General features: G+C 43.0%; 1 protein-coding gene across 3 annotated transcripts in view; it reads left to right on the forward strand.

Moving 5' to 3' along the window:
• The window catches only part of cacnb1 (calcium channel, voltage-dependent, beta 1 subunit), a 32,519-nt gene extending 8,991 nt beyond the window's left edge, over positions 1-23,528 (forward strand). The window contains exons 1-13 of one of the 3 annotated variants that reach the window (XM_056401194.1): positions 2,130-2,415; positions 8,489-8,608; positions 8,820-8,942; positions 9,786-9,922; positions 10,631-10,698; positions 12,137-12,297; positions 15,199-15,279; positions 15,369-15,427; positions 15,514-15,623; positions 18,962-19,113; positions 19,580-19,675; positions 19,783-19,968; positions 21,427-23,528. In XM_056401194.1, the coding sequence (XP_056257169.1) occupies positions 2,380-2,415; positions 8,489-8,608; positions 8,820-8,942; positions 9,786-9,922; positions 10,631-10,698; positions 12,137-12,297; positions 15,199-15,279; positions 15,369-15,427; positions 15,514-15,623; positions 18,962-19,113; positions 19,580-19,675; positions 19,783-19,968; positions 21,427-21,957 (1,860 nt within the window). In that variant the 5' untranslated portion in view covers positions 2,130-2,379 and the 3' untranslated portion in view covers positions 21,958-23,528. Of the gene's footprint in view, positions 1-2,129; positions 2,416-8,488; positions 8,609-8,819; positions 8,943-9,785; positions 9,923-10,630; positions 10,699-12,136; positions 12,298-12,769; positions 12,799-15,198; positions 15,280-15,368; positions 15,428-15,513; positions 15,624-18,961; positions 19,114-19,579; positions 19,676-19,782; positions 19,969-21,426 lie in introns of those variants that run through there. The other 2 variants (XM_056401192.1, XM_056401193.1) reach the window with 2 other exon arrangements.
• The last annotated feature ends 1,251 nt before the right edge of the window (positions 23,529-24,779 follow it).

The following is a 24,779-nucleotide window of genomic DNA, read 5'->3' on the forward strand; positions in this document are numbered from 1 at the left end:
TAATCGACGATATATTCATGCTACTAACAAGAGCAAACAGCAGAGTTTATGCTTGGCTGCCATTAATTAGACTCTGCAGCAGCTTTTTCAGTTGTCCACTAAATGTAATGTATTTACCAGTGACTGATAACCACCATTTCCTGGATAATACGGCATTGTCACATGGTATTTCCCCCCAAGATTTGATAAGAATCTCACAAGTGTTCCTAATTTGAGCAAAAATGCTTCATTCTTCTGTCACATGTTGAGGAGTCTTTGGCCAAGTTGGCCCCAGTTTGATGTATTTACTCTAAAATGTGGAAGATTGAGCCTCTGAATTGGGATACAGCAAACACCAGCTAAACCTGTCAATCAGTTTAAACCTGTTATTATAAAAAATCCACTCAGTGCAGGTTTAAATTCTTTTTGTAGGGTTAGTGCCTTGGTGGCTTTGAGGCTAATGTGCCAACCATGATCAGCAAGGTCCATCTCGACAAATTTGCAACATGCAACCTGCAATTTGCAAGAGGATCTAATTCGCTAATTTCCAAATGTTTGACTAATCCGAACCTCACAGTCCGTGTGTGAGCATGCAAGCGTCCTTGCAAACATAACTGCAATAATTTGCGAAACAAGGCCCTGTGACCATTTTCAATCTGGATGTAAGCAGCACTCACAAATTGCATTTGTGAAACAAGCAGCTGGGTCATATCCGGCCCATCGCCCCATCTCTCGCTACCCTGTTCTGTGGTCCGTCTAATAAATGCCATAAACAATCAAGTGAAATAGAGCTGAATAGATATACAAATGTTTAATTTATAAGGCATGAAATGTTTTCACCCTAAATTAAAAACTCTGTGGGGAAAGGATTTCAGAAATGGAATAACTCAAATTGTCTGTTGTGGCAACCAGAGATGTTACTAGAGTAAAGATCCATCCTTTTTTTTTATTTTTATGGCTCATTCAGAGAAGATAATGTCTTGGCTTGGGTGCCATATGTGAAAGGCTGGGAGGGCTCACATCCTGGAGGGAGACCAGCAGTCCTCTTGTCAGTCCTGACATATGAATACCAGCAGAGCACCAGTTGCTGCTGTGTCTGGCTGCAGGAGGAGCCAACCGGTGGCTCTGTTGGCAGCTCCTTTTTTTCCACCTTTCCCAGCTGACTGTCTTGTCATCAGCTACTAACACAAGAGGAAGAGGGGGTCAGGGCTGTAGTCATGGGGAAGCCCCTGGCATTGTGTCAGAGGTCGCCCTCTAGTGGACAAATTGGACCCCCCGACACTACCACCACCCCTCTAACCACACCTATCTGCCCATAGACCTCCCTCCTTTGGCCTTTTTACTAGTGTCCCAGATCCAGACCATATATTAATGTACGTAGTATAGCCTATGTTTTTGTAGTTAATATACAAAAAAAAAAAAATGTAATATTTATAATAAAATATTAGTAGCTGATCATTTTGGATGATATATAACCGGATTTTGAGCAGTAACTATTCAGCAGATACTTCAAAGGTTTAAGTAGTCGAGCGTCAGCTGCTTCAAAGTCCCGATCATTGCGCTTCATGTCCTCAATTCTCTGCTGTTGCTCTGAATGCCTGACTCTTTTTTCTTCCTCCCCTCATATCCATATTAATCCCCCGTCTGATACCCTGATACTCTGATATCCGGGAAACAAAGAGACAGAGAGAAAGAAAGAGGGAGAGAGAGAGGGGTTGGGAAGAATGAGATCAGGACAGAGGCCGAGAGGAATGAAGCAGAGAGAGAGAGAAGGGGGGGTTTCCCTGGGCACTGCCCCAGCGCTCGCTCACGTCAGCCAGGGCATTGAATGGCTGACGGCTGCATACCAAGCCTCCTTCTGGGTCTCAGTGTGTTCACGTCCCTGTTTCTGACCAGCCAGGGCTAAATATATTTCCCCACTTTGCAAATGTAGCACAAGTCCTGCAACCCGACCCCCCCAGCCAGCCCCAGCTCCCTTCCTCTACACAAGGTTCACGTTCCTCTGGGTTGTGGAGATGGGAGGGGGGCGGGGGAGTGAGGGAGTGTGTGTGTGTGTGTGTGAAGGGGTTGGAGGTTAAGAGAGCGCTCTCCTAGTTTCATACATACGGCACTCTTTTCTGGCTTTCTCTCCTATCATACACACCACACACACACACACACACACTCCACATACACATACACATACAGTACACTTACCAACACACACATGTACACTTGTGCACTTGTCAAACTAGCAGGCAGATACTCACACTAGTTGCCACTCTCTCTCGCACACACACACACACAGACACACACACACACACACACACACACACACACAGATATTCACGTAACTCTGTCTGTGGACTCCGGCGTTGCCCCCTTGGTTTGCCGTGGTGTGGCGAGCGTGGCAAACGAGGTATGGAGCGGACTGAGAGGATTCAACGGCCCGTCATGGTAAGATCTGGATCTGGATAAATCTACAAGCTGTGCACTTTTGGCTGCGTCTGCCTGGACTAGAGTCAGTGTGTGTGTGTGTGTGTGTGTGTGTGTGTGTGTGTGTGTGAGCGTCTTTCCTTGCGTGCGTTTGGATTGAGTTTTGACAGTTCAGCTGACACTTTTCCTCTGAGATATGACAGGAGAAATGTAACGGGCCGCCCGTGTCCTGATAGTACTGTACCTCCTGGTCTGTGTCTTTCTTTGCTCCCCCTCTTCTGAATGCACCGTGCGATTCCATTTTGGGCCGGGCCACAGCTGCTGGAAAGGCGCTGTGTTTTTAATTAGACTTCCAGTCCCACCGGTTGCCTCTGCTGCTATGTGCACTGCCCAGCACTGTGACCATTTCAGGGGGCTCGTTTCACTGCTGTCCCCCTGTCCCACACAGGCCTTGGTTGGATGTTGTGTTTGAGAAAGTAACAGTATGCAGAGCAACATACATGTTCTCCATTGTGGTGTTTTGCAGGGCTGAGCAATAATTCAACATTTTCATTTGACTTTCAGTGGAATTGTATAGGGCTACAGCTAACAAGCATTTTTATAATCCACTAATGAATTAATCAAAGAAGTTGATTGGTCTGCAAATTATTGGAAAAGAGATACTCACTGCAGTTTCCCAGAGCTCGAAGTGGCTGCTTCAAATGTATTCTTCAACCCAAAGATGGTCAGTGTATAATGATGAAAAATAAAACCAAGAAAAAGTGATAAATCCACACATTTGAGAGTCTTGAATCAGTGTAGGTTTGGTATTTCAGCTTGATGAATTACCTAATTGTTGTTAATTAACTGACTAACTACTGATCAAGTATTTCTTAAAAGTGGTGATGTAATTATATAATTTCACCAAATTCTGCTGAGCAAATAATCAAAAGAATTTTGTTTTGCTTTGTTTTCGCGTCAGTCATCAGTTTGATTCATTTATTTTAGGGTTGCAACTATCAATTGTGTTTATATTGATCAATCATTTAGCCCGAGGTGACATCTTGAAGTTGCAACCAACAGTATGAAGCCAAAACAGAAGCAGTTTACGATCATAAAATACTAAGATACCAGCAAATATTCACATTTAAGAAGCCAGAACCACAAATTCTTGTTTAAAGAAGATCTGTATCCAGTCTTTTAAACTTGTTGGGATTTTAATCCCCAGAAAATATAAATGAAGTAACTTGGACTTGTTAATGGATTCCCTTTTTGCTTGTTTGTGGAAATGGGGATTTCTGGTGAGTTCAGTCCATGACTCATCTTTCTGGTCATCTCCGCACACCACACACACACACCGTCCAGCTGGTTGCCATGACGCTGCTGTGACAGAGAAAAGGAATATGGCCGTTTACAGCCACCGGCTATGAGTTCCAGACAGGAAATCTGTCCTTTGTGAAGCCTCAGTTTGTACATATGCCTTTGAGACACTTTTCCCTTTTCTTTCCCGCAGGTTTCTTTTTGCCGTACCTGTCTTCACTGAGCTAATCTCACTCTGGATGTGAGCTGAATGTACAGTGGAGCTGAGGCTCAGCTACTAATGCATTCTGGTTGGCTCTCATCTGTCTGAGATGAGATGTTTTGTTCTTGTTCTTCTTCTGAAATGTTTGACGACTGGAGCCCGAGGAGACTCGGAGATAAAGCAAATAGGAAGAGGATATTTAATGTCCTCAGGTTTCCTTTTTTTTTTTTTTTTTCACATCTTCTGAGCTGATAAGTAGGAAGATATTTTTATCTGTTTAATTATCAGGGCAGGGGTTCGCAGCATGTGTTAGCTCTCAGATGGTAATCACTTCTTAGTCATACGTTGTGAAGTCTGACAAAACCTGCAGCAGTGTTCCTGTTGTTTATGGCAAAAGGAGATTAAAATTGAAATCGACTTCTGCTCTGTCGTGTGACACTAGGAAGACAGGGTTGATCATTTCTCATGTTTTCTAAAGATGGTAAAAAGGACAAATGAGCATTAAACTAGTAGAATATTGATGCCAAACCAATATGTGCAGTCTTTTGTAAGCTTTGTGCAGATTTCAAAGGCAGATTTTCTTTACTGCTTCTAACTTCTCCCTTTTTTTCTGATTTCCCTTTTTCTTGAATCCGTTTCCAAAGGCACCCTCGGATCAGAAACAATGTTAACTGATTTCCTTGCTGCAGGGTGACTCTTTTCAAGCCTCATTATTCAAAGCACTTGTCTTTTGCCATCCCACCCTCACTCCTTATTCCATTACCCCCTTCCGCTGTGTTGCTCTCTTTTTTTTTTTTTCACCTCCATTTATTCAATATCAATGCTAAGGAGGTGTAAATTCATCACGTTGGCAGCCACTCTGCAGAAAATGGAGGAGAAACAGTCGGTTCATTTTCACGATAATTACTGAGCCTCACCTTTTGCACCGTTCATGTGTTTTACCCTTTCCTTACCTTCTGTGGCAGTGCAGTATAGTTTGGATATTACCAACTTAATGTAGGAAAGTTTCCGTTTTGTGGTTGTCCTTGGTAAAAATGTGGATATTTCCCTTAAAAAAAAAAAAAAAAAAACTCCCCAAAGGCCATATTGTCATGATATAGTTATTGCCATGTTATTCTCCAGTCTATTTACCAGACTGCAGCCTCACAGCTGTAACACACACAGAACATGAGAAAATACTTAATTGATCAACTGTTGAAAAGCTTTTATGCAATTTCCCCGTTGCTGATTTCCCTTCCGCGTATTTTATTTACTATTGATCACTATATCTTCTTTCTATCTCCTTCCTGATGCAGCTCTCACCGGCTGCCTGTAATAAGCCGGAGAGATGGTTACTATGACACTGCTGGGGTCTCTAGTCTGGCACTGCCAATAGGAAAGCAGCTCCGCCATCAGGTGGCCTGTAGCTATTTTGAACAGGAGCTGTATGTGAAGTGAAGCAAGCAGCTAAATTAGAGACACAACCCACTGACATGAGAGGAGAGGGAAGGGAGGAGAGTGTTGGAAATGAAAAGGTGGAGTAAATTTGTCCAGTTGCTCTCTCAGTCTATCAGCACGTTCTGTAGGGTTTCAGGGGAGAGAAGGTGCAGAGAGGTTATTGATCAGTTGCTATTTTGTGTCTCCCCTCATCCACATTAACCTTTTTTTCTGAGGTATTGACTTTTGTGTCTGTGCACATGTATCCGTCCATCCTTCTCAGTCTCTTCTTTCCCTGCCTCTTTTTTTTTTTTTTTTTCTCGCTGTGTGTGACGTGAATCAACTGTAAGAGTGACTCAGAGACACAAGCATTTGTCCATACACAGATATACACATGCACAGACACACACAGAGTCATCGCCTTTTCCCTCCCACTCTCTCTCTCACACTGTATTTTGCTGCATCACCGACCTGTTGCAGCGAGCAGGTTGGTCCCAGGTTGTTTCAGACGTCATTTTGGCCTTTTTTTTTTTCAGTGGGTTCCCTATCAGGGTTTGTTAACCTTCACTGAGTCGGTGCTCGATGTCGGGATGCACCTGCACGGTTCAGAAGATGACTCAGAGCTGGTAAGACGAGGCGGCTGTTACTGTCCTCATTAGATGCTGCATGTCACTCACAGGATCATTCCTTCGGCTTGAGTGGGAAGCGGGCGCACTGCTGTGAGTGTTTGAGTTGGAGTAAATGAAACAGGAAGTGGGGATGGTTTGTGAATGCCTGAGGATGCGAGGAATAGCAAGCCATCGCCCTGGCAACAGGGAGTGTCTACGTTTGGTGTGCTGTTGCCAAGTCACAGAGCGCCTCGATACGACAGGTGGCAGAGCTAGAATCAACATTTGTGTTTGTAGTTTCATTTCACATCATACAAACACACATGAATGGTAATCAAAGGCGTAGAGGAGCGTAAATCACACATAAATGCACATGCAAACACTGACAGCCAGTCAGATGCTTCACTGTTTCACACATGACCAGTTTTTCTCTCTGGGTATATTTAGACCCTCAGGTCAACTCAGGTGTTTGTTCTCTCAAAATACTTCTCGCCACAGGTTCTTAATAAAGGAATGTGTTTGAGGGGTGCCAGCAAGGACTTCTCTTTTGATTTATTTTCACCTTATGTTTCAAAGAGAACAATGTTGTGGCATGTTGGCTTTGTTCAATACAGACAGGAAACATAGGGAGAGAGAGGAATATAAACTGAAGTAAAGGTCCCTGGCCAGAATCGAACCAGGGACACGGCACTTGTATGATATGCTTCTTGACTTCAGGACACCAGGACAACTTAAGATTTATTTTCATCTTAGGGTTGAGTATCAAATGTCATTACTCAAAAAGTACCTCACCTATTTAGCATTGCACTCATATAACATGGTTGGACTGACAATGGACAGTTTTTTTTAAGTATAAAAACAGCAGCAGAATCAGACACATTGTCTGTGTTGTCCCACACACCTTTCCCTGTCACCCACAATACAACTCGACCACCAATCAGGCTACAGAGATCAGGTCACCTCAGTTTAACCTCACCAACAGATTTTTTTTCATTTCATTTTCATACGTGTAAGTCTTCAGCCCCAAATTCATTCAATTTTTTGCAGCTCTTGCTGGAGCCACCAAAGGCTTTTCATAAATGCAGTTTTACTCCCCAAGACCTGTGAACAGACTTTGATGTGTAAAATTGTTCGCGTTTCCCTTTAACCACTCGGGAACAAGGCCTAGTAACAACACCCAAACCAAGACAAGTAAGATTTTGAAACTTTAAAATAGGAAATATTAACATTAGAGTATTGCTGTGTTTCAAACACCAATACTTGAGCCCTTATCCAAATGTATTCATAGCATTGAAAGTTGGCATTAGATACTTGGTCAGATTCCTAAGAACTTTAACTTTTCCTTTAATCGTATATTTCCTCATCCAACTTAGAAATTCTTCATTTACCACTCACATATTGAGCACTTTGCCATATCACATAAAAAAGGGTTAAACAAATGTTTATATTCCCCAAACAAAGGAATTGAAAGATGTATTGGGAATCTGGATCTCATCAAACTGATCAGAAACCGGGATATCGTGTTGGCACCAATATTGAAATCAATCTCAAGCCCCAGCCCAGAGATATTTGTCGTACTCACAGAGTGTATTGTCTGATTACACATGCTCAGGGAATTTTTCCTCATTATTACATATGGTATATGTCATATTTGCGCATTCTCACCTCTATTTTAAAAGCCCACACCTAGTGACTCACTTCTTCTGCCTGGCACATTCAGCTGTCCGCATTCTTGTCAGCACCTCCTACAAAGAGCCAGGCAGCCTGTCAGCTCAAAAAAAAAAAACAAAAAAAAAACAGTGAGAAGAGAACAAGTGGGATTGTTATATAAATTGAACACTCAAACACTTCAGAAGTTCAGGCTGCCTCCCTCACTGTAGTGCTATACTGAACAGTACAGTGGGCCGACGCCGCAGGCTCACAGGAGGCTCAGGTTTTTATTGTGGTATGGGTGTCTGGATGAGGGTCAGCAGGAGAGAGTCAAGTTACCGTGCATGAGTGGTGGATGTGTTGGAAACTGTAGCCACTTCATGAGAAATTTATATCCCCACTAATATTATAAACAGTCCTCAGGCCATTTTTTCTCTCCAGTTCTTTCTGTCTCTACTTGACACACCCACACAATGACTCTGTTGTACCTGTGCAAAAAGATTTAACACCTCGGCCTCACTGAAGCTGCGGTGGAAATGTCCACCTGTTGTTATGCATCCTCTCCACCTCAAATTACACAGAGTCAGCTTCCGTGCAGTATGAAGGCCAAGGCCCCTTTTGTGTTTATCTAGGTTTCGCTTCTCGAGACATTTTGACCACAAACAAATTGCAAAGGCAGAGACGCAAGACAAAAAGGAAGAGGAGAACATTGGGAATACCTGAAGATGAACGAACAGGTTTCCAGTTTAGACGACAGGCATTCAAACGCATACCCGGACACCACTGAGTTCATCCTTCAATTTCAAGAGGTCGACCTCTTGTTTTTGTTCCGTCCAAGGCTTGATTTGTGGACCTGTGCTGCGCTGTTGTCCCTCCTCTGATCCTCCTCACCTTTACGTAATCTCAATGTACGTTTCAGGGCTCTGCAGACTCCTACACCAGCCGGCCGTCGGACTCAGACGTGTCCCTGGAGGAGGATCCCGAGGCTCTGAGGAAGGAGGCCGACAGACAGGCGCTCGCCACACTCGAGAAAGCAAAGGTCAGAGAACAACTGCTGTTGTTAGTGTTGGTTTAATGGACATTATTGTTGTATAATCTTCACATCAGTGTCTGTTGTTTGTGTCCCTGCTAAACCTCTTCATCAGTGTCAAGTGGACGCTGAACTCGGTGTGAGGTCAGCAGCTCTTTCTGATGTTTCTGGCGAGTTGCCATCTGCTTACTAATGGCTGTCTTCTCCATCGCTGCTTCAGACCAAACCAGTGGCGTTTGCTGTGCGGACAAATGTCGGTTACAACCCCGGCCCCAGTGATGATGTACCTGTGCAGGGCATGGCCATATCCTTTGAAGCCAAAGACTTCTTGCACATTAAAGAGGTTTGAACTTCCCAAAAACTCAACTAAGATTTTACACACTAAACAATGCAATACACACTCAAAATTAGAGTTACGTGAGGAGTACTTTCTGTACTGTACAGTACATTTTACACATAGTAAAAGACCCAACTGATGCTGACCTTTGATCTACAAATGTACTTTGTAGTTTTTGGATTTTGGAATATACATTTGTGCCTAATTAGCATGACCTAAAGGTAAAATAACTTATGTCTTGACTGAGGCACCTGGATGGAAAAAGTTGATCTGTAGGCTTGGTCCCTTTAAACCACTGGTGGTGGTGGTGGTGGGTGGGAAGCCAGTGAGGGATCATCAACTCACTGCACTACCTCCTTCCATCTAAACCTTACCCAGGCCTTTAGTGGGAGTTAGCAGCAACAACAGCTGCAATTCAGGGAGAAGTCAGTGATGTAGTTTAAAATATAGTTTAGAATAAATAAAAGTAAAAATTAAAAGTAATTTTCCTAATATTCGCTAATGATTTTGGTCACCTGGAGTAAATAATTGTACTTTTGTCGGTACAAATGTTAGGCATACAAAAATGAAAGTGAAACTGTGCCATAATGTACTTGGGAAGCGATAAGCTACCAACTCTGTGCTGTCTTATAGTGTATAAATAGTTTAAAGAATTCTACTTTAAAGCCTTAATGACATAAATGGTGAAAGCTTCAATGATACAAAATGCACTTATCAGTTTTGTTGTGGTTGTGTTTTGATACCACATCTCGAGTGGCACTGGTTCCCTGCTAAGTGTTGATGTGTGTGAGCAGGAAAATGTTGGCGTATCATTGGTTGCTGATGTCTGGTTGTGTGTTTTGTGTGCAGAAGTACAACAATGACTGGTGGATCGGGCGTCTGGTGAAGGAAGGCTGTGAGGTGGGCTTCATCCCCAGCCCCGTCAAACTGGAGAACACTCGTCTGCTGCAGGAGCAAAGGATGAGACAGAACCGTCTCAGCTCCAGGTAGCCATGAACAACCCTCTGAATCTAGAGTATAAACAACCCCGCTTTTCAAAACAGGTCAAATCTGAGTCACACTTCACCCACCAGGCAATGTAAAATGTCCTAAAATAGACAAAAGCTCAGCAGTGAGTCACTGTGCTCCACTACGCAACTGTAGCATTTTTATATATATATATATATATATATATATATATGCCTCTGTAGTCTCAGTTTTCATTTTCAGGAATTAATCTATTTATTTTGATTATTCTTAACTGTATTTAAAAATCAACGCTACAGCAATTGCGAGGCCAGATTGTAATACACAACTAGCAGTTCAAGCGCTCCTAATATTTTTTGTATGCTTGTTTTTTTTCACTTGTTTTCTTAACTACTTAGATGAACTTCTGCACATAATCAGTAGCTCATTAACACTTTCCCCAAATATTTTCGCCTCACCTTTTATTACCAGAGGGTCACAACAGCACCTTGTTTACTACAGATTATGGTGATCGGTGTCTTCTTGCAGAAGGAAACCTAACAATAGCTTGCTCAATGGTATAAATTATAGGTAAAATCAATTTAAACAACAATTTAAATTATCAACAATTATTTTTTGTAAAAAATGGTAAAAAGTTGAAGATAATGAGCACCGTGTTCTCAGTATTGTGAAGGCACCATATCTTTCTTTCACCAAGTGATAATTTGTGCCTGTTTTTCTCATTACAGTAAATCTGGAGGAAGCTCCAGCCTGGATGTTGCCACGGGAACCCGCAGGCCCACCCCACCTGGCACAGGTGAGGTCACAGGGTCTCCTTATCAAGTGGCAAAACAGTGACCGGGTGTCCGTGTTTGTGTGGGCGCCCGTGCAATCCTGACAGAGCGAGAGAGAGAGAGCAAGTGAGCGAGATGAGACAGGCGTCTGATATTTAGATGAAGATTTAAATTGGCTAGTTAGTCAGGCATGATGATGAATCACGCCGCGTCTCAGTGGCTTGCCATGTGAACTGAGAGAGGTCTTAGGAGGTCCGTCATTAGCACACAGGACGGGGCTGAAATAGAGCCGAGAGAGCCCACACTCATTAAACTTGATAAGTATGTCTGGCTTGTGTGTGCATCACTGGGACGACACAGAACGGCTGCTCGATATCCAGAGAGACAGCAGGAGAGAGGGAAGTGTAAAGAAAACAACTCTGATTGACTTAAATCAAATAGAGCCACTGAACTGAACTTAATACATACATGCATAATACAAACCACAACTGTCTTACACCTTATACATTCTAAGTGGCTGATCTGACTTAAAGCAAAAGTTTGACATTTTGAGAAATGGACTTATTGAATCCTGGTGAGGGAATTATAGGAGAAGATCACTACCACTCTTTAATACAAAGCCAACAGCTGGTTAGCTTAGCTTAGCGCAAAGACTGAAAACAAGAGGCGTCATGTGCTAGACCATGTAAAAAGATGAGATACAGCAAACTCACAATTAGTGAGGTTTACAGGTGCTGGTAGGAGATGTTGTTACTGCTGGACAGAGCCAAAGCTAACTGTCTGTGCTAAGCTAAGCTAACCTGCTGCTGGCTCCAGCTACATACTCATATTCATGAAAGTGGTATCGATCTTCTCATCTAACTCGTGGCAACTAAAAGCAAATGCAGTGTAATTTATCTAAATGTCCAAAAGAAGACACCTGCCAGCCCTGTCCACCCTCCCCATACCAACCACACCTGCATCACCAACAACTGCACCGACAGCAGCTTCCCCCTCAGCTTGATTCCTTCCTTCCTATCTGCTACTTTCTTCCAGTTTCTTCTGCAGCTGCTCCTTTGCCCAGTTCTTTCACATCTACACTTCAAGTTTTTTTGTGTTGAATTCACGTTCTCCTCTGCTATTCACATTATTATACCCCACACCTGTGCCTTGCTTCATGGTAATCTAATGTGTTCTTTTTGAATCTCTTTGTCACTGTTATTTCCGGTTTAAATCATACTGTCACCTTTTTCAATCTTAGTGTGTGCCATCTCTTGCAATTTCCTCCATGCCTCTTTCTGAATGCATCTCACATTCTTCCTTCTATTTACTCTTCCCCTTTTGATTTCCCCCCTCTGTTATCTTCTCATCCTCTTTCACTTCACCTTGTCTCGCTCTCTCCTCTGTCTCCTCTCACTCTTCTTCCTTTTCTGTTCTCCTCTTGTTCCTCTCTCTGCACCGCCCGCCCTCATTCCTCATCAGCTCACTTGGACATATCCACTGTGTCCTTTGACGTTGACCCCCTCGACCTGGATGCTGAGGAGCCCCCTGAGTCCCAGGGTGACCCTCGCTCCTCCAAGGGCATGTCAGGCAGCGTAACATCCCCTCAGGCCAACATCCACCGACTGCCCTTCTTTAAGAAGGTAACATTAGGGGCCCAGGACACCTCGCTCACCTCGCCAGCCTCCCTCCTCTTCCCTCCCGCATTTGTCCTCCTACTCTTCCAAGATGTGGTCAGGTCTCTCCTTCCCCTCTCCATCTCTCACTAACTCACAACTGAACCGGCCCTGCTGCTACCCTATCTCCTGAATCTAACACAGTCTGGCCCCTGAGGATCCAGTCATGATGGTTATGCTGAGATATGTTTGGATGATGGTTTCTGTGCTTGTTTTGGAGAGGCGTTGAGCTTACCGATAGACTCTGAAATGGCTGCTGCTGCATATCAGTCTGAGTCTATTTTAAAATGAAGCCACAGTGGTGCCCGTCAGTATAAACTCTGTTTTAATCAATAACCAACCCCCCCCCCCCCCATCCTAACCTGTCAATAACTAAATGTGCTCTTGTGTTTTGTGCTTTTTTTGTCTCTTCTGGCTTTTGTGTGGAATGATACTGTAGGTGGCCCAGCTAAACAGAAACAGAAGTCGGTGAGTGTGGTTCGTTCTCATGACTAACAGCTAACATTTCAACTCTTCACTCTGTCTCCTCATCCGCTGTCGTCTTCCATTGTCCTTCTTGTGGTATCTTGTGGTGGGAAGAAATCAGTCTGCAGAATATTTTACAGTACCTTTCTCATGTTTCCATGGACATATTAAAACAAAAATATGCACATTTGTAAACCATGACGCCTCTATGCTTTCCCCAGAGCTTGCATCACAGCTGTCTGTGCACAGATGCAGGTGCAGATCCATCCCAGGCTCTGTTAGTCAGCCTGTAACAGTAATACCTCCTGACATGCTTTCATTTCCATTCATGATGGCTCATTTGAGTGACAGTAGCCTATGATCAGCTGTTTGTTCTGCTTTTCAGCACAATTTGAATCACATGTTTTAGATTAAGCTTGCAGAGCAAAGGGACACAGATAGTGACACAGTTTTTATTCCAATAGTTATCATAGCATTATGTCAATATTAATATGTGAAGATATTGAGCAAGATAAGAATTTTAAATCTATTTTTTAAAGAGCTTTAATCAATCATTTAATGCAAACAGGTCAACTGTGAAGCACAATATCCAAAAATTAGTGTTTTTTAACAATATGATTTTGTAGAGATACAATAAACCATAATACTGAGAATAGACTGTTTGTACTGAGACAATTTTCGCGGCATAATGGAGATAATATGTCAAAGGTATTCATTTAGAATCATGTTAAACAAGTTAAACCAACTGAGCCAATAATCACCTGGAATACTGGAACAAAATCCTTCATGTTTAAAAGAGATGATGTTCCTCAGTATTTTAACTCCATTTTATAAAATGCAACTTCTCATTCATTTACTGTAAACATGAAAACTGTGAGACACAACACATTGACATTAGTATTTTTTAACAATATGATTGTAGAGATGGACAATGAGCGGTAGTAGAGAATTAACATCCAGCACTATATTATGTACACCATCCTTCCTGTTACTCATCGCACTGAATTGTACACAGTGCTCGTGTTATTCAAGACCACTGAGGACTATTGTTATGTTCAGTACTCCAGCTCTGCCCCTTTAGAGACAAGAGCCATTTGGAAACTTTTAAAAAAATATATTTTTAGCCTCTGTGAATACAAATGAGGTGAAATGAGCTTCCGTTGCTCTGCTTTATGTAATGTAATGTAGTGGAGCGGGCACTCCAGCACTATATCCTGCCTTAAGAGCTGCACAGCACCGCACAGAGGAGGGGGCGTGCTTGGAATACAGATCTAAGAAGGAAAAAAAAAAAAAAAAAAATATATATATATATATATATATATATATATATATATATATGTATATGTGTGTGTGTGTGTGTGTGTTTAGTCAGTTTAGTCAAAGGACGGGGACGTGTGACTGTTTCACCCCAGTTCAGGGAAAACAGTTTGTTTCTAAAGACGGCAGATGCTTATGGAGTCATTACAGATGAATCATTCCTGTCATGATTCATAATGTACAGATGAGCCTAAGGTCCATGTGCTGCAGTATGGATTGTGTTTGTGTGTGGGTGTTCTGCATAAGTCACCGTGTCACTCACAGGCTTCTCCATTTTTAGTGTAAATGGCTTAAGGAAAGCCACAGAATACAATACTGTTTATATTCAGTTTTAATATATGTGTTCATTTTGATTGTTAAAAACACCACATAACAAGAATATGATGAAGAAAATAAATAATGCAAAAATCTGATTTTAAATGTCATTTGGAGATTACATTTTTGTTTTAAGTGTAAATGGCTTAAAGAAAACTTGTCAGAGATTTGTACGTTGAAAAATCTATTAATTTTATATTTCTAGCATAAATGGATAAATTTGGGAACAAGAACAAAAAGTTGAAGCTCAAATGTAAGAAAAACACTTTTTTTTTTTTTTTTTACTGTAAACATCACATGGCAGCAGTTACTGGCAGAAACAACTCGACAACTTTCCCCCCAAAGAGCTGATGCACAACAAAAAGAGAAAAGTGTGAAGTATGACGTTTGTGTTAGAGCAGCGGCACAGTCACGAGAGCTCTCGACATCCTGGCGTCTGGTTTAATTATGGACACTTTAATTATGTGAGAGTGCAGAATAAGAAATAGAGACGAGAGCTCTCAGTGAGAAATTGATCCCTGCCACCAAACATTCATGGGGAGTCAATAAAACACATGGACTCTGGCGTCTGAAACTCACCATCCATCAATCTGACCGTTCAGAGAGGTGACGGAGGTGCTGGGGAGAGAGGGCTTTTGTGTTGAGTTAATGTTGATTTATGCGTGAATGTAACTGTGACCGTAGATCTGTGTGAGCTTTTTGGATGTACATTCAAACACAACGTGACAATCTAACTAACTGCACTGTTGGTGCCGTCTTTTCCTCGCTCAGATGGAGCATGTCCCCCCCTATGACGTGGTTCCCTCCATGAGACCCATCATCCTAGTCGGGCCGTCACTCAAAGGCTACGAGGTGAGGAGGAAAATTATCAACATGTGCTTGTTTTACATCTAATTTCTCTCAGGTTGTATGATGTCTTACGCCTGATGTTTCATCTCCAGGTGACAGACATGATGCAGAAAGCGCTCTTTGACTTTCTGAAACACAAGTTTGAGGGCAGGTAAGAAAGAGCTTCCATAGCAATGGTTTGTGACTGTTTCTGTTTGGTGTCCCAGTAACAACTGGTGCACTGTATCACTGTTTCAGGATATCCATCACACGGGTGACAGCGGACATCTCCCTGGCCAAACGCTCAGTCCTCAATAACCCCTCCAAACACACCATCATTGAGCGCTCCAGTACCCGCTCCAGCCTGGGTAAGACAACACATTTCAGTCCCATTCAGACAAGTGACAAGAGTTAGTTCATTTATTATTTGACAGATGATAAAAAGTATAAAGAAAATATTTACAGCGGAGGCAGTTGGAAAACATTTTTATTCGTCATGCTGCTGAACATTTTCACTGTGTCATATCTATATTGCTTTGAGTGTGTTTCTAGACATATATAGATAGCACTTGAAGTAGCCTATAATATAAACTCTGATGGGTACTAATGTTGAGGGACTGTATCAAAATACAGTTTTATAGCCTATGAAAGTTTTAGCTGTTTTTTTCTGACCTGTTTACGCATAGAAAACTGGGAAAACGTCACTTTTGAGAAGATGGTGCCAGTGAATTTTGGTATTTTTGCTTTTAAAAAAGACAATTGGTCAAAATAGATGCTAATTCATTTTAAGCACCATTTTAGTACTGGCCGATTTCTGGGAAATTAAATGAAACCGCCATGTATCGTGGGCGTCGAAGAACAAGTTTTTTTTTGCCTTCGTCTGGCCATGTTGGGATGTCATTACAATTTATGTGAATCAGGTGTGCAGGGCAGAGCTGCAGCAGACAATGCAGAAACAGGGCACCGATCAAACTAAGTGTTTTCGTGTCAATTGTTCCCAAATCTCCTACTTTAAAGTGCAGGTCTCAAACATGCGTTACATACTGAAGTTGAGCCAGTCACCAAAGCATGGCTGCCTTTCTTAGCAGGTGGAGTGGCGGAGTTTCAGTAGCTAGCGTTAGCATGACCTGTAGAGCTAGCAAACACAAAACAGAGAAAACGGATTTTAACTCAAAGTTATCGTGTGTTTGAGCTTGGGCTTCCTAACCGGACCACTGGAGACCCGGTAGAGTCGCCCTGCTCAGTTTTTATCTGCTCAGTTGCCGAGACTCCCGCCATGAAGACACCGGAGCAGCAGAGACCAACTCTTCGCGGCAGCCGGGCTGACCACACTCACGGTGTTTCTGTCGGGAAACTGAACATGACGGAGTGACGCTCTTGGCTTTTTTTGTTTGGTAAACGTTCCCAGCGCCACAAAAACCTCCTGTGGTTCACTGAAAGCCACATACAGAGGAGAAAACAGCAAACGTTGGGCACAGGAGGTCATCCTCATTTAGGGTTAGGTACGACACCCCGAGAAAAGAATGTGTCGTCCCGGGGTTTATATAGTCTGCTTGTGACGTCACTGCCGTGTCCTGCCTAAAAAAGCCGCAATCACCGTAATACTGATAGATAGGCACAGTTTATTCTTGGTTTTATGCAATATCTTGACGAGAAGAAAAACACAGAAAATCACCAGATGTATTTGTCCTTTTCTTGGAAGCTTGGTTTGCAGCTTTGAGTTAAATTCATTTGCCATTTCACAGACGTTAAAGAAATCCCATTTAACGCATTAAAAATACCTGTAAAACTGCATATGAGCAGTTAAATTATGATTAAACAATGAAAAAAAAGGAAACTTATTTATATTAAATATTTAGTAATTCAGGATGCCTCAGCCTAGAGACCCAGCGTCACTGATGGCTGTGGTTGGGTGTGGCCACAAGTGTGCTTTGTTGTACCTGTACCTACACCCGACAGTGAGAAGTTCAACCAGGAGGTCAGCAAAAACAAGACATTTTCAGGGGGTATTCCGTTACTCTTTAAGTCCTTATGATTTCACTTTACAATTTGTGCGTGATGAACCTGAGGATTCGGGGAAAGTGGTTAACAAAATGTGAGTTCTGTAAATTTTTACTTAGTGTAGAGTTAGGCGCAATAAAGATCGGCAGAGAGTGTATTTTAGGCATCATTGTACTTCATCCTATGACCTGAAAGTTTTTCCCTTTTGTACCCGCTCTCACTGCCTGAGTCTGATCTGGCCTCCTCTCTCTCTCTTCATCCTGTCTTTTCTGCCCTTTACCCATCCTCCCCTTCCTCTCCCACCACCCATCCTCTTCCTCCACTCTCTTTTGATTCAGACGTACTGGGTACGTATGCTCTCCTTCCAACAAAACAATGAAGCCTCTCTCCTTCTTCCCTCCCCTTTTCTTCTCACTATATTCATCATCTGCTCATACATTGTTTGTCTGCCTGTCTGCTTGCCTGTCAGTTTCTGTGTTCCTCATACTTCTGTGTGACAGCCTGTAGTCTCTAACAAAAAGAAAAGAATTACGAAACCAAAGCGGGAACAGATCCGTGGGAGGGCAGCAGGGCAGCTGGTGGCTGCTCTGCAAATGTGATCGGGATTGAGCAGAGAGGAAGCCAGTACTTTCCATACTGCTCTATGTCGTGACCCTAAACTGTATTGGTGCAATCCTACCCAAGGATAGCTTCTATAGAAGCTGGACCTCGCCTCGTAAACTCAGTGTAGTCATGACAGGGGAGCAAGTTTCTCTCTGCAGTTAAATCCAAATTTGCAAGAGTCCAGGTCTTGTTGAGGTTAATGGAAACCTTGCCTGCTATTTCTTTATATGAGTTAAAGCTCACATTTATTATCACCCTGCGGAGGCCCTCCAGCTTTAATTCTGTGTTCTTCGGTCCTCTGGAGGCTGCTGAAATGTGCACAGGCCCTGTTTCTCTGCAGATTGCCTTGCCCCTGTTATCTCTCTCTGCTGCTGGGTTGGCAGCACACACAACTTGGAGGCGCTGAGGTTTGACCAGACAGACGAGGAACATTCTGGTTTACAGTTTTTATCTCTCTCCTTACACGTCAGCAGGCTGATAAAAGGGAGGAACTGTGCTTGAAATGCTAAATAACAAGCTCATATAGGCTGTTGTTGAGGAACAATGAAAACAAATGTCCCAAGCAGTGCACAGACCACCGAGTGGCTCACCTGATAATTACTGCTGTGCCTATTACCGCTAACAAAAACTAATGTTCCACTTCATTTGTTTGATGAGGGTGTTTTGTTTTTCTGCTTCTGTTTTATTTACATGGTGAAAAATTGTGTCCTTATTATTAGTTACTCCAAGTGCCACAGGCATCTCATTCTTAAGTGCCTCCTTCCTTTGCAACATTGAAACACAAATCATCAGAAGCACATGAGGATGTTCCTAAATGTCAGGAGGTGGCACCAGAATGAGGATGCTGCACTGCTCCATTTAGCTGTGCATAAATGGAACTTTAAGTGTGATCCAATCTAATTCATACGCTTGGAAGTGTTTTTTCCCCCAAACCTCGACATGCATGATTAACTATTGACATGTAGGTTGTGTACTTGTGCACAAAGTAAAGGAAGTACGGCTGATATACAGTTCTGTGTCTACTCAAAGAGAGAAGTAGCTTAAAAAATTTTTTCCCCTTCTGTTGTATTTACGTTTTCTTATCTGTTTCCCGGGCCCTCAGCGGAGGTACAGAGTGAGATTGAGCGCATCTTTGAGCTGGCCCGCACTCTCCAGCTGGTCGCTCTGGACGCAGACACCATCAACCACCCCTCTCAGCTGGCCAAGACCTCCCTCGCTCCCATCATTGTCTATATCAAAATAGCCTCACCTAAGGTATGGCAACACATGGGCTCAAAGGTACCCTGTGGAGTTTTCTTGTGTTTGCATTCAGTGTTCCTTGCAAAAATCTTTATGTTTCCTCAACATACACCAGATGTTGTGTGCATTTCCGTCCTCATAATCATCACTTTAAATCGCAGTGTTTTACATCCATACTGTGCGTGTAATTAACTTTCTCCTTCACTGCTGTTGTTGGTCTATTGCTACATTTGTTGGTGCATTAATGCCACCAACTGTTGAGCAGTGGAATAGGGTAAAAACAACTCGCACCATCTAACTCGTTGTGCTAAGCTACAAACAAAACATGGACTCACTTGTGAAAACATCCACAGGATACCTTTGTAATTTGTTTTTTTTTCCCCCTCTTCCTTTAATTGTGATAGAATTACAACAGCTGGTGACTGTGGGTGTGAACATTAACACAAATACATGTTGACACAGTGCTCTTCTCTCCTTGCAGGTCCTGCAGAGACTCATTAAATCCAGGGGGAAGTCCCAGGCTAAACACCTAAATGTGCAGATGGTGGCAGCAGACAAGTTGGCTCAGTGCCCACCTGTGAGTTTTTAGCTGTGTAAAGCAGTTGTTGTAAATCAGTTCTTAGAATATGAGTTAAAACAAGAGGAATAATTCATTTTGATTCTAGTTACTTTATTTCCACACAGGAATTGTTTGACATCATCCTGGATGAGAACCAGCTGGAGGACGCCTGCGAGCACCTGGCTGACTACCTGGAGGCCTACTGGAAGGCGACACACCCCCCAAGCAGCAACCCTCCCAACCCTCTGCTCAACCGTACCATGGCCACGGCAGCTCTGGCCGCCTCCCCTGAGCCCGTCTCCAACCTGCAGGTACAGGTGCTCACCTCCCTGCGCAGGAATATGGATCTGTGGCCCGACATGGACGGTGCTGTAGCTGGTGAGGGGAAAGAGGAAGAACACGCTCTCTGAAGTCCAGCAGAGAGAAGGGGGACTCCGGCAACTCAACCTCAATCCAAACCCAGCAACCTGCTCTCTTTACCCTGAAGGAGGGGTGCATTAAAACCATGTTTATGCTGTATATAGAAACCCAACACAGATGCACATTCACACATACACACCTATGCAGGAATTGACCCACAGATCAGCTTAATAAGGAGACAGTTTCCCACACATGAAGCGCTAGTTTAACAACACCTACGAGTAAAATGATGCAGTCTTTATCTTAGCAGGTCAGCGTTTTCTGTCCCTGCACTGTCAAAACTGTGAGAGCAGCTCAAGTCAAACCACACTGGATTTAAAGAATAACTGATAAGGCACCTCGGCCCCCGGGGCCCCCTCCATTTCACTGTAATCAAGAGTAAAATGATATCTGCTGCCCCCACCATGCCCTCTTTAGCTCTGTGGCCTCCTTTCTCCAGCACTTTTTAACTCTCTGGGAGGCTGAATCCAGTTTGCTGTCCTCCTCCGTGTTGCCATGGTACCGCCCCTGAAAACAGCAAGTCATGTCCGCCTCTTCAAACAGAAACGCCTAGTTTGGTGGAGGCTGTTGCTAACACTGTGTCCAGTTTAATCTAATCTCCTTTTATAATAATTTTAACAGCAGAATACTGATCAGATCTGTCTCGATTCCAAGTTATTACTGGCTGCTCTTCAATTATGATGAGTTCCATACTGTCAAAGATATTTACATCTTTAACATTATGGCAACAAAGTGACAGGTATTGCACCAAATGGCAGAAAACATCTCCTACTGTTTCTTTTATGGCTGTCATAGTGGCAACAACAATAATCCAACCAATTCATTTTTATTTCTTAATTTATATAAAATGATTCAATATATTGAGCTGAGTCTGTCAGTATAAACATCATGTAGTGCAGACTTAAATTAAATACGTAATCACTTGGTAGTCATAGTGATACAGCTTATTTCTGCCGTGAGGTCAGTCAGCCAGCAGGCGGCACTGCTGCTCTCCTTGTTGAATAACTGCTTGGGAGTGTTTTAGTTTGTAGGTTGGTGTCGTGATTTTAAAACGTGGTGGAACTAATTGTGTAATAACTGTATGTGTTAGTGTTGGTCCTTTGAGTATAAGATAGTGTGTGTATGTGCCAAACCTGGAATGTGCGTGTGTTAGATTAGATTGATGAAGATTGATGTGGCTCATGAACACTAATGCTTTCAACATCACAGGTTCTTCAGATGGAACATTTAGGTATTGTGGTTATTTGAAGTCTATACCCTGCCTGATAATCCTGCTGACTAACCACTAACAGTTTGGTTTTGCTCTGCTGTTTGTGTCTCTGCATGGTTTTCGTGTGGCATGGCTGCAGGGGCCGTACCTGGTGCACGGCGAGCAGAAGCGGGATGGGCCCCTGACGGAGTGCGGTGGGAGCGGCACTCTTCATGACTATCAGACAGACATGGGAGGAAAGCCTCAGCAGCAGCAGGCGTACCTGCGCTCCTCTCGTGGCCAGCTACGGGGAGGGAGCGGGCGAGGCCTGTCACGACAAGACACCTTCGACTCCGAGACCCAGGGCAGCCGGGACTCTGCCTACACCGAGGCCGGCGACTCCTGCATGGACATTGAGACTGACCCCTACGAAGAGCCTGAGCCCTACCGAGGGGGCGGGGGCAGCCGCCTCCACCTGGCGCAGCATCACGGCAGACAGGCGTCCTGGGAAGACGAAGGCGCAGAGCCGGACCAAGAAAACCTGAACCACCCTCCGATGCCGAGCCAGACGCAGCCGCATGGACGTGCCAAGCTGAGGGAGCGTTACTGCCAGAACCCTGTGGACACAGGGGCCAACATGAGCCGCAACAAGAATCAGGACGACTGGGGGAGGGACGTCTACATCCGCTGAACACATCATAGGCAAGCAAGCTCCTGGACAGACTGAGGACGGAGGGAGATAAAGGGGGGGGGGCTGAAGTCTGGATTTGGGGCCATGCCAGTCAGGCTAACAAATTAATCTGTTTACATCCCAGTACAATGTAAAGAAATACATCAACTGCCAGATGCCATTCTCATCGAGGTCTTCTTGCAATTCAATTTATTTATGTTTAGAAAAATAATATTGGTCTGTTTTTTGTTTCTTATGTTAATACTGCATGAATATCATGGATTTCTATACTGACAGCACGAGGACAGTAATAGTTACGATTGTGAATCTACGATTGTGATCTGTATGACTCGATCTCTCCTTCAGTTGTAGAGTGTGAAGGCTGGTAGAGCTGTAGTCTGTCATGTCTGTCCTCTGCAGTCTTAAACAGGGTCTAAAGTCACCGTCCCCATGTATGTACAGTGTCAGGGTTCTTCTTCTTCTTTACCTTAATCTCACTCCGTGCTTTGGGATTTCAGGGTTTCCTCCCACAATGAGATCCAGAAGTCATGAGTCTCTCACCTCCACTCTCTTATCACCCAGACCTTAAAAAGCCGGTGGAGAAGTTGCCATATTTTAACATGAAAATTTATCGATGTTGCTACACTCATGTCAGCTTGATAACAGCAAAGAATACACTCCAAAGACGTTTACTTCTTCCCTGAACTGGTTCAGCCACATCTGACCCAGTCCTCCCTGTATCTGTTTTCCCCTTCTTCGTGGGTGCTGAGGGCGCCTGCAGTATTCACTTGTTCTCTGGTTTTCTAACTTGGCGCAGACTCAAAGCAGCGCTGCGGTTGTAGTTGTGTGAATGAAGTGTCCTGCCTTAGTCACTCCCCAGAACCTAAAACACCCTTAATTCAAGAAAACTCCAATCACAAGTGCCGGAATGTCTCACCAAGCCATGTCCACCACTGCCACGGTGGGATGTCTTAACTCTTGTTACACTCGTTTTCATACCATATCTGTGTGTCTCCGTGTCTCACTGTGCCCATGCTGTCGCTCCAGCACGTCGCTCATCTCGTTTTCTTTGCAACAGCTTCGTCGTCTGTTTTTCAGGGCTAATTGTTCTATAAAAAGTACTTGTGTGTGGTTATTCACTCCCAACTTCCACCAAAACAGCTTAGCTTGTCTGATATTAGATACCACTCTCTTCTTACTTTTGATTTCGGACTGAATTAGTGTTGTTTTTTTCCCGTGCAATTTTTTTTTTTTTTTTTTTTTTTTTAATCTTCAATTCTTGTGAGGTAGTGAGAGGAGGATCCGGTGGGGTGGGGGGAGGTAGGATCAGCTTTGGTCTTTACTCAGTTATCTATAATGGAGAATCCATGAATGTCTTTGGTGGGCTGCCTCGGCCCGCCCGTCTTCAGTTGAATAAATAAATATTAAATAATGATCAGTAAATAATGTTATTGTTGCGTTATCGCAATTGTTAAAAATATGAGATAACATGTATCATTGGTGCCTGATTGTAGCTACATTTTGCTTTTTCTGCCTTTCATTTTTAATCTGTGGATAAATTCGTATTTTAATTAAAAATTTAACCAGAAAATGCCATTGTGTCAATTGATTTAAAAGGTGAGATGACATTATCAAAGATTTCAAAGATGTTCAACCTGTGTGTGCATGTGTACACGTTCATATTTATTAGTGGGGTTGCCTTTTATGTCAACATACAAAGAGACTTTAGTTGAGGAGAACCTTTTCTTTCTTCTTCTTCAACTCAACCTATGATGTCGTTATTTCATTCTCTTCATTATTTTAAGGACACAACAAAAGATGATTGTGTAATGATGTTCCCAATAACACCTGACATCACTCTGCCTGCACATGCAAAACAATCAACAAAAACCAGGTTGTTGGCTTCCAATGCAATTCAGATGAGTAGAATCCAACGCAAAAAATGTAAACAGATCTTTGTCACTTGACAAAGGATGACAGGGATTATTAACTCCAAACTACTCCTTCAAAGATGAAACATGTTTACTCACAACTGGCATGTCTGGCATTCAAGGAGGAAACACATTATGTAAAAGGCTGAAGTTGAAGCACGTCTGATTCCAGGATGTGGTTTTTATTTCTCGCATCAGCGTTATTTTATCACCTGCATCTCGCTGACACTCTGCAGTGGAGGAAACGAGATGGAGGTTTACTTCTCACATTCAATCGTGAGCCTGACATCAGAGAGCTGTCTAACAAAGTCCACAGCAGAAGCGGAAAGATCCCAGTGTGTTACTGTAATATTAAAGTCACAAACACTCACTTTATGGGAGCAGATCAACTCCACACAGCCATTTTATTGTTATACCTGGAGCTAATTTACATTAGCTTATATACTGCTGGGCAGTTAAGTCTAGAACAAATCCTGTTTCAGAGGCTCATCATATTACTTGTAACTGTTGCTGTTAAAAATATCTAATGGACTAAAATGTATAATAGCATAGTATAAAAAGTACAAAGCAGCATAAGACGGAAATACTGAAGTACAAATGTAGTAATAAAATACTTTACAGGTCAAAAACATGACAGTAAAACCTGGAAACTTGTAAATATGAAAATGTCATGCTCTGAAAGGTCATTTGTGGACGCTGAGATAATACATTTACTGAAGCAGAGGTACGTCACATGTCTGGATCTCTTTTGCATCCAGGATTGTCTTTAAAAGTTTTTATATTTAAAGTAAAAAGGAAATGACAACTACACACAGAGTTATACCTAATGGCTGATGCACTCAAGTTTAATACCCTAATGTCAGGAGGAGGAGTAACACTGTGGCTAGGACAGAAAGCTAACATGGAGAAAAG

The sequence above is a fragment of the Seriola aureovittata genome, chromosome 17 (genome assembly GCF_021018895.1).
Source record: "Seriola aureovittata isolate HTS-2021-v1 ecotype China chromosome 17, ASM2101889v1, whole genome shotgun sequence".
NCBI lineage: Eukaryota > Metazoa > Chordata > Actinopteri > Carangiformes > Carangidae > Seriola > Seriola aureovittata.